Source organism: Hypanus sabinus, chromosome 21, assembly GCF_030144855.1.
Source record: "Hypanus sabinus isolate sHypSab1 chromosome 21, sHypSab1.hap1, whole genome shotgun sequence".
Classification (NCBI taxonomy): domain Eukaryota; kingdom Metazoa; phylum Chordata; class Chondrichthyes; order Myliobatiformes; family Dasyatidae; genus Hypanus; species Hypanus sabinus.
Genome location: NC_082726.1, coordinates 50403477 through 50417209, shown reverse-complemented (window position 1 = coordinate 50417209; position 13733 = coordinate 50403477). Strand labels below are relative to the sequence as shown.

The 13733-nt window shown below is 40.4% G+C and overlaps 1 protein-coding gene across 1 annotated transcript in view; it reads right to left on the bottom strand.

The window, feature by feature from the left end:
- Nucleotides 1-2051: 2051 nt before the first annotated feature.
- Nucleotides 2052-13733, bottom strand: part of si:dkey-192p21.6 (uncharacterized protein LOC565246 homolog) — a 342161-nt gene continuing 330479 nt past the window's right edge. The window contains exons 15-17 of the mRNA XM_059946951.1: nt 13449-13519; nt 5494-5606; nt 2052-2251 (exon numbers count right to left, since the gene is read on the bottom strand). Of these exons, the coding sequence (XP_059802934.1) occupies nt 2070-2251; nt 5494-5606; nt 13449-13519 (366 nt within the window). The 3' untranslated portion in view covers nt 2052-2069. The remainder of the gene's footprint in view (nt 2252-5493; nt 5607-13448; nt 13520-13733) is intronic.

Sequence of the window (13733 nt, the reverse complement as noted above, 5' to 3'; positions counted from 1 at the left end):
ATGGCCATGATGAAGTAGATTGTGAGGTTGAGTCCATCTAATCATACAAGAGGTCCTTTCAATAGTCTTATAATTATGAGATAGAAGCTTTCCTTGAGCCTGGGAGTAAATTGCTTTCAGGCTGTTGAATCTTCTGCACAATGGGTAAGGGGAGAAGAGAGAATGACTGGGGTGGGAGGAGTTGTGAATATGTAGGCTGCTTTACTGAAGCAGTGAGAAATATAGACAGAGTCCACAAAGGAGAGGCTGGTTTTCATTACGTGTGCTCACAACTCTCTGCAATTTGGACAATCATCAGCATGTCGCTGGGTCCCCTGCAATTAGCTTGGTAATAGTTACATAAACTATTATCATTGGCAGTCAGGTTCAAATCATAACTATTCTGAATATTTGCTATGAAAAATTCCTATGAAAAGAAGTTGTGAAGTGTTTGAGCTTACAAGTAGGGCTAAGAAGATTTATTGTGGGAGAAGTTATGAGAGGCGTTGGTAGAAATAAATTTCAGAGGTTCCAAAAATTAGAGCTGTGAGAGACCTAACAGTAACCAAAGGGTTAAAATGAATCCATGAATGGAGAAAAGTAAAGAGTAAGATTTAAAGACAAACATAAACAAAAACAAAAGCACAATGGTCTGAATAATCTCCCTGCTCTGAAATTGTATAAGAGATATGTGGCCTATTGGTTAGGTCTGAAGTGAACACAATTTAGACAACTCAATTAATTTATAAAAACCTGGTTAGGCCACATCTGGAGAATTGTATACAATTCTGGTTGCCCCACTAGAGGAAGGATGTTAAGGCTTTGGAGAAGGTGCTGAAGAGGTTTAGAGGGTATATTCACGAGAGGCTGGACAAACAGGTTGTTTTCTTTGGAGCAGCAGGGGCTGAGAGGAAATCTGATAGAGGTTTATAAGATTACAAAAAAGCATAGATAGAGAAGACAGAGTATCTTTATCCCAGGGCAAAAATGTCTAATACCAGACAGAGGGCATGCATTGAAAGTGAGAGGGGGCAAGTTAAAGGGGATGTGAGTGTTTTTTTTTACTTAGAGAGTGGTGGATACCTGGTATGGTGGTAGAGGCCAATACATTAGAGGCTGTTAAGAGATGTTTAGATAGGCAGATGGAGGGATATGAACATTGTTTTAGGTAGGTGGGATTCATTTTTGGGAGTTTTTGATTTACTTTTTAGCAGGTTCGGCACAACACTGTGAGCTAAATGACGTTTTCCTATGCTGTACTGTTCTATGTTCTATGTTCTTCTTCTGCTGTCAATTTGCGATGATGACTGAGGCCTGGACAAGACTGTATGGAAGACCAGCAGTTGCCCAAGCCGCAAGTCTCCCCTCTCCATGCCACCGATGTTGTCCAAGGGAAGGGCACTAGGTCGATACAGCTTGGCACCAGTATTGTCGCAGAGCAATGGGTGGTTAAGTGCATTGCTCAAGGACACAACATGCTGCCTCAGCTGAGGCTCAAACTAGCAACCTTCAGATCACTAGACCAACTTGGCCTTGTTCTAATAGACTCCAATCCACCACTCATTCAGCATTCAACACTGAATTGAAAAATCTACGTCAAAGATAACTAATGTGGAATTTTTAATCAGTTTAATAAGGTGTGTCAAATTGAGCTTAAGGTTTGATTGCATTGTTATGGTGATGTTCAGGTAATTTTACCCCCTGGTTTACAGACAGTACTTAATCTATCCACACAGCAGCCATTACTGTACTTCAGAGAAAGCTGAAATGCTTTGGGATGATGTTTCTAGTTGTCGATTATCCATAGCTTGCTGTGCCTGAAGGATAATTTCATGGTTTTCATCACAGCACAAGATTTACTTGTTATATAAAAACAGCTTAATTAGAGAATGGAACCTCAGATAAATAAAGGATCGAAAACAGGGTAATTTATTCAGTCACCCAGAGGTAATTATCAAGGTAAGTGATTATCATTACAGCCTCTAATGTAATTTATCAAAAGTGAAAAAAAGAGTAAGAAATGGATAAGATTATATACTTCTTAAATTTCATTCAAACCAAATTACTTGGCGACATTTATTCCAGTCTAATTATATCTTTAAGAAGAATCTCTTTCTATACAGCAGATATGCAATGAAAACCCAAACAGCAGTGCCCACTAGATCCTGGAGCAGGCGCTCAGCATGTGTATTCTCGTACTTCATTTCCCAGCTGAAAGGGAAGTATCCACCCAGTATAGAATGTCCAACATAAACGAAGATTGAATTCATTCCTGTAATCAACACAGAATAAGTAGGATTTTCGTTAATCTCCATTGCCTACCAGAGACTCCCTCTATTGTCCTACTGTGCCTTGCTACCCGAGCTGAGCCTTTGAATTAGAGTAGATCTGGTAGAGTGCCAGTATTGACATGATGGGCATAATGGTCTGTTCTGCACTGTAACCATTCTATAGTTCTACATTTCAAAAATAGATGATTTGTAGTTAGTATTGTATTGGGCTGATCTTTATGAAAACTGACTCGGAGGCTCTGTACTCTGTGACAGGGCATGATAGTTAGGAGAGCGCAGGAACCAAATGAAGCAGCTTCTTTTTCTGATGAAAGGTTTCAGTCCAAACCTTTGACTCTTTATTCCTCTCCATAGACACTACCGAGTTAATTCCTCCAGCATTGTGTGTGTGTGTGTGTGTGTGTGTGTGTGTGTGTGTGTGTGTGTGTGTGTGTGTGTGTGTGTGTGTGTGTGTGTGTGTGTGTGTTACTCTGGGTTTCCAGTATCTACAAAATCTCTTGTGCTTCTTTTTCTCAGCATGTGTGGATATACTGTATACCTTGGCCTCAGATTGGCTTTGAGTCAGGTTTTAATGTCATTGCTCAGCAAACCCCTACTATACACACCCACCCTCTATCCCATTTCTGTAGTAATCTCTATTACTAGTAGCTGAAATTTGTTAACCAAGTTTCTACCTTCAAAGATTCCTTCCCTGAACAGTTTCAGCCCCATATTCAAATAGTTCTTCATTTCCTATGGAGAAGCAAGAGACTGCAATGCTGGAATCTGGAACAACACACAAAGTGACAGAGGAACTCAACAGGTCAGGCAGTATCTATGAAAAGGAACGGACCAGATGAAGAATCTCAACCAAAAAATGTCAGCTATCCATTCCCCTCCATTGATGCTGCCTGACCCACTGAGTTCTTTCTGCACTTTGTATGTTGCTCATTTTCTATAGTCATTCTTTCATATATCCCTCACTTTGTCCCTTTTGCTTAAAATTTCTCTCAGCTGCCCAAGTAGTCAGATTTTTAATGGCTGAGTGGGAATAGAGAGGGATGTCCCAGCCAGCCCTGGTCTAATATTCCAGCTTCATCCACCAATGTGAAAGAGATGATCTGATGACCATTGATTTTTGATCATTCAGGCTGTTTCCTTTGCTGGGGCAGTGTATGTGTGTGCTTATTTTCACCTGCCCGGTGTCTAGTGCATCTGACCTCACAAAGCTTTAACATCTTAAATCAGAAAGATCTCACAGCACTAAGATTCTCCCTGTTCACCAGTGAGTTTATCACAGACTCCACAGAAGTAACTACAAATGGGTTCCATCAATGGAAAAATAAATGTTGGCCCCCTAAGTTAATATGTTGTTCATATAACATCTTATTCATAGCATGGAAACAGGCACCTGGCCCAAAATATCCATGCTGGTGTTGTTGGCCAGCACCAATCTCTTTACAATCTTTGCATTTAACCCTATCAACATTCAACTTTTTAACCCTTTGAGTCTTCCTTTGTCTCTACTTGTGCTCATGAGTTTGACAAGATTACCCCTGAGGTTTCCCCAGGATGTTTTTTTAAAACTGTACTTTTTGTAATTATCTGACATTTATCGCTATAAATTCTAGTCTTGAACAAACTGGCTTTTCAGGTATGTATCTTAACAATATAAAAACAGTTCTTTCATTTCTTATTCCTTCAGCTGGAGGGGAGTGGTAGATTCTGACAGATGGAATAGGCTCAGGATGAGGAGCCCAGGAGAGTCTTGGGGTTGGATAACAGGGAATTAAGGCCTGGAACTCTGGGATTTAGTACAAAGACCACACAGAATGTGTGAAAAAGGATCTGTACAGTGGGGTGAGGAGGCAAGACTTATGGAAGCCTCGTTCAAGCATTGAGTTGGTGAAAAGGTTGGCCTGGGATGGTTGTTCTTGGTCTAAGTTCCTCTGAAAGGATTCAAACACGGCACAGGGAATTAAGTCATTGCATGTAGGGCTGACACGCAAATCAGGTCAGATTCCATTGGGTGAATCACCCCAGGTGAGTCCAGTGGAACTTTCAGGGTGAATCGATACAAACCACAAGACAGTCATTATCACAGTTCAGTACAGATACAGTAAATTCTCAATTGTATAACACCAAAAAAAATTTCAACAATGGGGATTTAAAGGGTATAACGATACTTCAGTAAGTTGGTTCCTGGAACTCTCACTTTGCACCTTACAAGTTGAACATGAAGACTAAATGTAGAAATTGGCTAACCAATTGGTGCATTCATATTCATGATGATGATATCACTTCCTTAACAGCCACATGGGCTTGACTATAAAGGGGCACTGGGCCAGTTCGCTTCAAATGATGCATTTCCTAACAGTATTGGACAGACAGAAAATAGCTGTCTCAGGGTATTGTCCTCCTTCATTAAACCCTCCACATTCCATCTGTTCTGATTTACAACAAGCATAACCAATAATGATCTCTGCTCTCCATCACGGAAATATGGCACATTTAGACTTACAATGCAGCTTGAGAGGGAAGGCACAGCTTTCTGTGGAATATATGCCTTTACACAAGAGAATCTGCAGATGCCAGGAATTCAGAGCAACACACACAGATGCTGGAGGAACTCAACAGGTCAGGCAGCATCTATGGAGGGGTGTGACATTTCAGGACGAGACCTTTAATTGAGAGCAAAAAGGAAGGGGAAAGAAGCCAGAATAAGAAGGTAGGGGTAGGGGAAGGAGCACAAGTTGTCAAATGATAGGTGAAACCGGGTGAGGGGGAAGGTGGGTGGCTGGGGAGGAGGAATGAATTGAGAAGCTAGGAGATGATGGGGGGAGAGGTAAAGGGCTGAATAAAGAGGAATCCAACAGGGGGGAGATGAGAGAAAGAGAAGGTATAGTGCCAGAGGGAGATATGGGCAAGTGAGGAGAATAGAAGGAGTAAGAGGGGATCCATCCTTCCCCCCCCCCCCCCAAGATGCTTTCCCGCCTGCTGAACATTGTCATCACTTTGTTTCAATGCCTTGGCAGAGAAGCCCAATACCAGATGCCCAGCATTCAGTATTTTGATTCCAGGGGCTTTGTGGTTCAGTGTGTTGAAAAAGAATCCTAAAGATCTCAAGATAATTTCCAAATTTCTAACACAAATGCAACAGTCTGTGATTGATAGTGTGCTTGCAACTTGTATAGTGAGAACTAGAATCAGGGTACAGGGTATAGAGACCATTTTGGTTACATACCAGGGAAAATGAATGGCTCTCCATCCCACCACTCCTTCATGTCGATAACATAGTACATCAAACTCAGCAGGGTGAAAGAGAAGCAGCCTGTTGTGGTGATGAATGACAGGGACCTACAAAGACATAAAATTAATATATCAGCAAATCAAGTACCAATTCAGTGAAATCCAGAGGTTCTTGAGCAGCTAGTGTTAGGTAAGCATGCTCAAGCCAATGAATACAACACAGCCGCTGGTCATATGCCTGATTCCCCACCAAAAATCCCAGATTATGGGATCACAACTTTAAATTGTAGATGTATGGTATTAGATTGATTGTGAGAATATGGAGAGTCAATGCGCATGCGGCCAATGGGTGGCACATTGAACCGACTGGGCTCTCTCTTTTGGGTGGGCTTTTGAGTGTGCGTTTTTTCATCTCAGCGGGCCTGGTTCGCTCCTACACTAAGATGCTGAGTGTTTGCAGCATGAACATGACCCAGGAAAATAAATGTTCAAAGCATACTACTCTGCTGTCATTCTTGCTCCATACATACATAACCATAGAGATATAAACTATATTGACAGTTTATAACATCTTGAGAAACACCACAAAAAAGTTCCCATTTGATAACAATGTTCCACAATACGTTAATGGTCTGATGAACCGTTTTTGATGATGTTACTTCATTGAGGAATAAAGGAAGAGACTTGCAGTAAAACACAAAACCACTGCTCAATGCTCCAGTGGATTTATTAGTGACTGTCTTATACTTTATTCTAGATTCTCCAAATATGGTAATATCTACTCCACATGTACCATACAGACCATTCCTATTAGAATAGTAACAAAATACTACGACCACATTCATGAATTTCGAGACATCAGAGACAAATCAGCATCTTGCTAGATTCTGCTTCGCACAAATACAAAGGATAAGACAAAAGCTTACCTTTTTTAAAACAGTGGTTCTTTGCATGACATGAAACAGAAAGCATTACAGTAGCATTGACAAACTGATGGTATTCACTTTTCACTTTGAATTTGAGTGTTCACATTCTCTTGGGATCGAAGATGATTTGATTCCACTCCAATTTTTCAAGTTGTGAAATAACTGATAACGTGGGGACCACAGACCATTCCAAATGACCTACCAGATGGGTTGGGTAGGTGCGTCGCCAGCTTGTGAAGTGGTTGGATCCGTCCATCATTTATGCTGGTCTTCTGAGTGCTCTAGATGCATGGAACTGAAGCTCTCAATGCCATCCTAGATGCCCTGTCTGCATATCGAACAGTCATGGGCTCAGGTTTTCCAAGAATTAAGGAGGCCTTGAACCTTCTCCACTGCCTGGCTGGCAATTTCTTCCCAGAGTTTGAAATAGACAGCTTTTTGGAATTCTGGTGTTTAGAATTAAGTGACCTGCTCAACGTGGCCAAATAAGCATAATTAGGAGATGTTTCTCTGGGAGGGGACATTGTGATCACAGTAAAATGGAGGCAACATCTACACTGCAACTCAACCCTGAACTGTGTCATCACAGAAAAATACCAAGAGTACAGAAAAAAACCACTTCGAGGATATACTTAAAACTTCTTTGAAGACACGCAATATCCTCAGCAGTGGGAATTCCTGATTCCAAGCAGATTAAAATGGAGAATGCACATGTAGAAAGGCATTGAGGAATGAGTCTTTTTGCAGGAAGTTCAGAAGACACACTATAAGAATCGGTCCCCTTGCTACCCAACCACCCGGCTGCTCTTTTAGAGAAGTGGTCCCAACCACTGGGCCGCGGACTGGTACCGGGCCGCAAGGAAATGATATGATTTGGCGGTATGAAACAACATGAGTCAGCTGCAGTGCAGTCATCGGCTGCAGTCAGCTGTCGTTTCCTCGCGGCCCGGTAGCACATGCTTTGCGGCCCGGTGGTTGGGGACCACTGCTTTAGAGTCTGCAGATCCCACATTTGCCTCATCAGCTACTTCAATATTCAAAGAAGAGCCCTGGGGCTAAGTCACCCTCAACACCAGGGAAATGCCTAGAGAAAAGAACATGACAGGTTGCTATGGCAGCAGAGCATTCCATGCCCACGTGTATGGAAACATGACACAAGAGCTGATGAACACGGACACTGTGTCTTTGGTGTTATCGGGAAGAAAGAACCAACTGGTTCTTTCTATTTGACAGATATCCATTAAGGAAATCTAACGATAACCAGAACTTTGATCAACACTGTTGACTTTGGAACTAAACAAAAAAAATTGTGAAATCTTGACCTCTTCTGATTCAGTTGGTTATCCACAGAAGTAAACGAGACCCAATAGCAGTTTAACATATAAACAGCTGTCTCAGATAGTCACTTAGTTCTTAACTAAATTGTGCATTTAGCTGCTTACAGTTTGAGTAAGGTGAATTTAAGGTAAAATGTTACCTCCCAAACGTTAAAAATATGGAAAATAATTTAGAATACTACAGAACTTTGAGGAAAAACACAGCTTCCTCAGTGCTACACTGGAGTGTGACCTAGTACTGTGAACACAAATCCAAGTACTAACCATCAAACAACTACCTGCATTTACATACAGAATAAGTATAGCTGTAATAAATACGCTTTACATAATATGAGACAGAGAGATGGACAGAGAGAAAAAAAAGGGGGGGATACAGTATATAAGTTGTTTTTAGGTATTTTTAAGAGAAGCTTTATCAGCTTTGCACTGAGCTACAAAAGGAGAAATGAAGGCAGATGGCCAAAAGTGTGCTCAGAGAAATACATTTTATAAATTATTTTGGAGGCAGAAAGTTGATGGGTGGGGGGAGGTGGGGTTGAGAAGTTGAGGAGAGGACTCAGATTGTAGGGCATCAAGAGCTGAAGTAATAAATGCCATTGAAGATGAACCTGAATTGAGGGATGTTTGGAAGAGAGTGCCAGCAATAATCAACTCCTTTGTTACAATCATTGGTTACTAATAGAATATTCACAGTGATAACAATATTTCCATGGATGGGGGTCATGAAAAGAGAGAAGCTCTCTTTCGGATCACTGAAATATGAGATCAGCACAGCATTTAAGTACATTAACTGTCACCGTCTGCTTCTCCAATCATACCCTGACCACTAATGAAAACTGACATTGAAAGGAAATATATTGTTGCCCCCTGCTGCATCTCAAGTTTGTCAAAAGGCAGATAATCAATGAACAACACAACATACTGTGGTTTCCAACAGATGATAATGTATGCAAAATAATTTCAATCAAGGATGAAAATGAATAAACAACAAAGATCAGGAGTGATTATTTTAATGAGTTGAAGTGCTCAGATCATTGGCAGAGAGCCACCTTTATTTCCAAATCACTTAATGTTCTGATCAATCGGTGTCATTATGTTCTCATTTTAATCGTTCAAAGAGAAGCACAGTGATGCTCCCATTGGTAAAACTCTATTTCTGTACCCTTGGTATTTGTTGACATTACTGTGCTATTCCCTCCCCCCCAATCCTTTCCCATTCCTCCACCCTCAATCCTCTCCTGCTGCACTTTCCCCATCCTCTTCCTGACCCATTCCCCTTTCACTCTCCTGTCCAATTCCACAAACATAGGGAAGTAGGCAGAGGAGAAAAAGAGGAACAGGGCAGGGGGAGTCTTCCTCTACCTTTACCTTTGGCCCTTCCCCATCTTTATTTCCCATCCTCTCACTGACCCATTCCCTTTCCTCTTCCCTCATCCAATTCTCCAAATACTCTCCCTGTCCTGTTCCTCTTTCTCTCTTCTGCCTTAATCTCTATCCTGCCACTGCCCCTTCCCCATCCTTTACCTGCTCCATTCCCCATCTTTTACCTGCTCCATTCCCCTTCCCTTCCCCTGCCCAATTCCCCAAAACATTCCATCTGCCCCATCTCTTTTCCTCTCCCCATTCCACTTTCTCTTCCCCTTCCACTTTCTACATCCGTCCCCCCGCAAAATTCTCCAGCCCATTTCCCATCCTCTTTCCCTGCCCTACTCCATCATTTCCTCCTGTCCTCTTCTCCACCTCCATTTCCCATCGCTCATGCCTCTTTTCCCCTCTTTCCTCCTCCCTGATCCATCAGTGTTCTCCCCCTGCTCTATCCTCTCTCAGTCTTCTCCAATGTACAATGAATCCACACTTGCCTTTTGTGCTTTGTAAATTCACCCACTAAAATAAACTGAATTTGATTAGTACACTATGCTGCAGCACTGCTTTGAGATCAAGTCAGGATAACAGGTTTCCAACAGACCCTTATCACAAAGGAAGTTTTAATTTTAGCTGAAAGTGCCAATCATTTAAAAAACTAAGATATGGAAAACAAATAGATTCACATATACATTTTATTAGCTACACCTGCAGAGTAACGCAAATATCTAATCAGTCAATCATGTGGCAGAAACTCAATGCATAAAAGCATGGAGACATAGTTAAGAGATTCAGTTATTGTTTGGATGAAACATCAGAACAGGAGAGAAATGCGATCCAAGGGACTTTGACTATGGAATGATTGTTGGTGCCAGTCGCAGCAGTTTCAGTATCTCAGAAACTGCTGATCTCCTGGGATTTTCATGCACAAAAGTCTCTAGAGTTTACAGAGAATGGTGTGAAAACAACAATTATCCAGCGACTGGCAGGTCAGTGGGCAAAAACACCTTTTTAAAGAGAGAGGTCAAAGGAGAATGGCCAGACTGGTTCAAACTGACAGAGACAGTAACTCAAATAACCATGTGTAACAACAGTTGTATGCAGGAGGGCATCTCTGAACACACAGCGCATCAAATCTTAAAGTGGATGGGCTACAGCAGAAGACGACAGATATACACTCAGTGACCACTTTAATTAGGTACAGAAAGTCTTCTCACTTGGACAGGGTTGCAACTTCTTGGATTCTCCCCTCTGAGAATGGGCCAATAACTGGCGTTGATGCAAATGCTAAACTCTTTGCTGCAAACACTGCCTGGGCACTTGTTTAATGTTTGAGTTGCTTCCACTTTATTTAAGAATTTAATTTATACTTGCAGATTGTTGACTTGCCTGGGTCAGATATTAGGAATAATTACCTTTAATAAATTGAGCAAATTGGGTGATATCTGCACTCTGATGAGCTGATGCATAGTAATACTTCTGACTCCTTAAAAAGCATAATACAATAGCTTGAGGTATTCATTACTGAATCTGATTGTTTTTGTGGTTCAGGTCATATTTTCCGTCTTCACAACTGACCTAAGCTGATAGAGTTAGAAAGTCATAGAAAAATACAGCACAGAAACAGTCTTTCAGCCCTTCTATTCTATACCAAACCATTTGAATTGCCTACTCCCATCTACCTGCACTTGGACCATAGCCCTCCATACCCCTACCATTCATGTACCTATCTAAATTTCTCTTAAGTGTTCAAATTGATCTCACATACACCACTTGCAATGGCAGCTCATTCCACATCTTAAGTATTGTTTAGTTTTATTTACCTCAGAATCACAGCAAACCAGTCTGCAGCATTTTAAGTGCAGCAGACATCAAAAGTTATGAGTGATCTGAGTTTGGTCTGAAGAAATTCTTTCCCTTTCAGTCTCGTACCCAATCTGCTCAACTCTCCTCCCATTGACCACTATAAGCACAGCACCAGTAGCACCTTAATCATATAGAAAAATATGTTTGCTTTAGTCACAACCTCATTAATACACAGCAGGTAAGAAGTCAAGGTTCTTGAGCAGTCTCCTTATTTGCAAATGACAGGAAAAGAAAGTTTTAAAAATATTGTTTGTTAAAACAATTCTTACTGTCCAAGCAGATTTAGATTTAGAGAAAATTGCATATGCTAATATTTTGAGTTGTGAACTATTAGTTGCTTAAGCTAATTGGGTTAATTTTACATGTGAATTTTCTTTACCTTTCATATATTGAGAGTTTGAAATGATTTGCTTCACAAGCTTGAGTGAAAATTAGCAAGCTTATTTTGTCAAGTACATGGAACAGCACAGAATGCAAAATTTGTACAGACAAATTATCTGTTTGGTAATAACTGCAGTTGTGACCTGCTAATTTAATAATCATCTAAATTCTATCTTCAATAATGACTTGTTAATCTGTAACATTGAAACAAAGTTGGAAATGAATGCTCCATGGTAATTACACTACAATGTGTACCTTCTGTGAACATGAAGAGCTGCTATTCACCAAAAATGTACGTAGCTTTGACATTCTGTATTTACACAAAAATATACTTTCAGGATCATTAAGTTAAGAAATAATACGATCTTGAATATGGAGAACTCATTCACTGAGAGTGGGATGAAGAGTGTCAAGTTTTGCAGATCAAATAATAATATTGGGAGAATGGGTGAAGCATTCGAGTAAATGGGAATTGATTTATTATGGTCACATATACCGAGATACTGTATGTGGTAAATGTTGTTTTGCATGCCATCCATACAGATAATTGTAAACGTACTGTATACAAAGTACATTAAGGTAATCCAAAGGGAAAAGCAGTAATCGAATGTACAGCATAGTAGTACTTTCAGTGACAGTACAGGTAAACAAAGTGCACGGACATCACCAAGTAAAGAAACAGCCCTTTTACAATGAATTCCAAGTTTATCTAGTTAAGTACCTCCAGTACATTAATTTCAGAGGCAAATTACAACTTGCTGATGCTCCCAGATCATGTGGTTAGCATTACTTGCCTTGGATGGAATTCTAAGCAAACATAGGCAAAGTTAGGAGGAGCAGATGCACTCCCTCACTAAGCCAGCAAGCTAACCCAATTCCCATTTCCTGCAATCTATCCATGAGTCCCAAATTAATTGGTCCATGAATCATAATCTCAGACACACCATGCTCTCCATCCTCACTGCTCTGGGATTGTGGACAGGGGCCACAAACCATCCCGATCCAACAGCCAGGTTCTCAAAAGCATCCATTCAATTTGACAGGAGCCATACCACCCCATATTTTAGAACCCAGATCCCCCCCCCCTCCACCCATGACTCCTTTCCTGTCACTGTAGTGTCTAAATGCCAGACATCTAGGGCTGTTTTAGCCCCAAGGTCATAAAGCTGGAGGACTTTTGTGAGAGAATGTCACAAGCACATAAGATTCTGATCATGGAAATATTGCTCACTGAATCACGATCCTCAAATAAGCCGGTTGCAAATTGTAGTACACCATTGGAGCCCTTGGAAAAGATTGGTCTTTGGGGCTGAGGAAAAACAAGCTAATTACATTACAATAGAATAAAAAGTTCTGAAAATATTCAATAGGCTAGTCAGCAGTTGTGAAGAAAAAAAACATGAACCTTCCAAGTCAATGCTCTTTCTCCAAAACTGGAAACAATAGAAATTTAACATGTTTTAAGCTGTGGAGGATGTAGGAAGATCATCTCAATGATTGCTGATGAGGGAAGCTCATTACCACCTTCACAAAAGGTAATTAACCGCTGGCCCAGCATATGAACCCAACACTCTTTGAATGAACATAAAACAAATGGAATCTTTGTGATATGAATGACACTGTTTTCCCTTTATCCATTCTATTTGTTACATCCTCTAAGGGTGACAACAGTAAAGATCATATAATGCAGACTGGCATTCACATAAATTTATGACAGATTAATTATCACCCTTCAGATATTGAATTAAAGCAATGCTCCACCTTCCCAGAAATATGATATCAAATATCCCCAGCCAGCAACATACAGACCATTCATATCATTGTTAATGAGATCACACTCCACATAAGAATGGTTACTAAATTTACCCAAGTTGCAACAATCACCACACTGTAGCCTATTCGGCACAATTTTAGATATTTTCAATTTGTGGTAGGAATTAATGTAACAACAACTTTCTTTTGTTCTGAGCAGAATGCGAAACTATGTAAGCTACATGTTAAATGCATCAAATTAAAGGATTCATATTTGATTATTTTTAGTGGAGTCTCTTTTCTCAGAATGTTTAAACAGCACTTACCAAAGATTTTTATTGACAGGGATGAATCCTTCCTCCCTGCTGCATTTTGTTAGGACCGCTGATATTATTCCCTACAAGCACAGGTAAACATTTGTTGAATCCCTAAGTACATGGAACGAGAAATAAAAGAATAGAAGTCTGCGGCAATATTTACAATAAACATTTGGATTAATCCTGTAGATAGTCATTGAAAAATGAAAAACAAAGCTTCATGGCTTTTGCACATTTGCTGTTTTTTTAAAGGAATATCCTTTATAAAAATTACATAGAGTAAATCTTCAAACT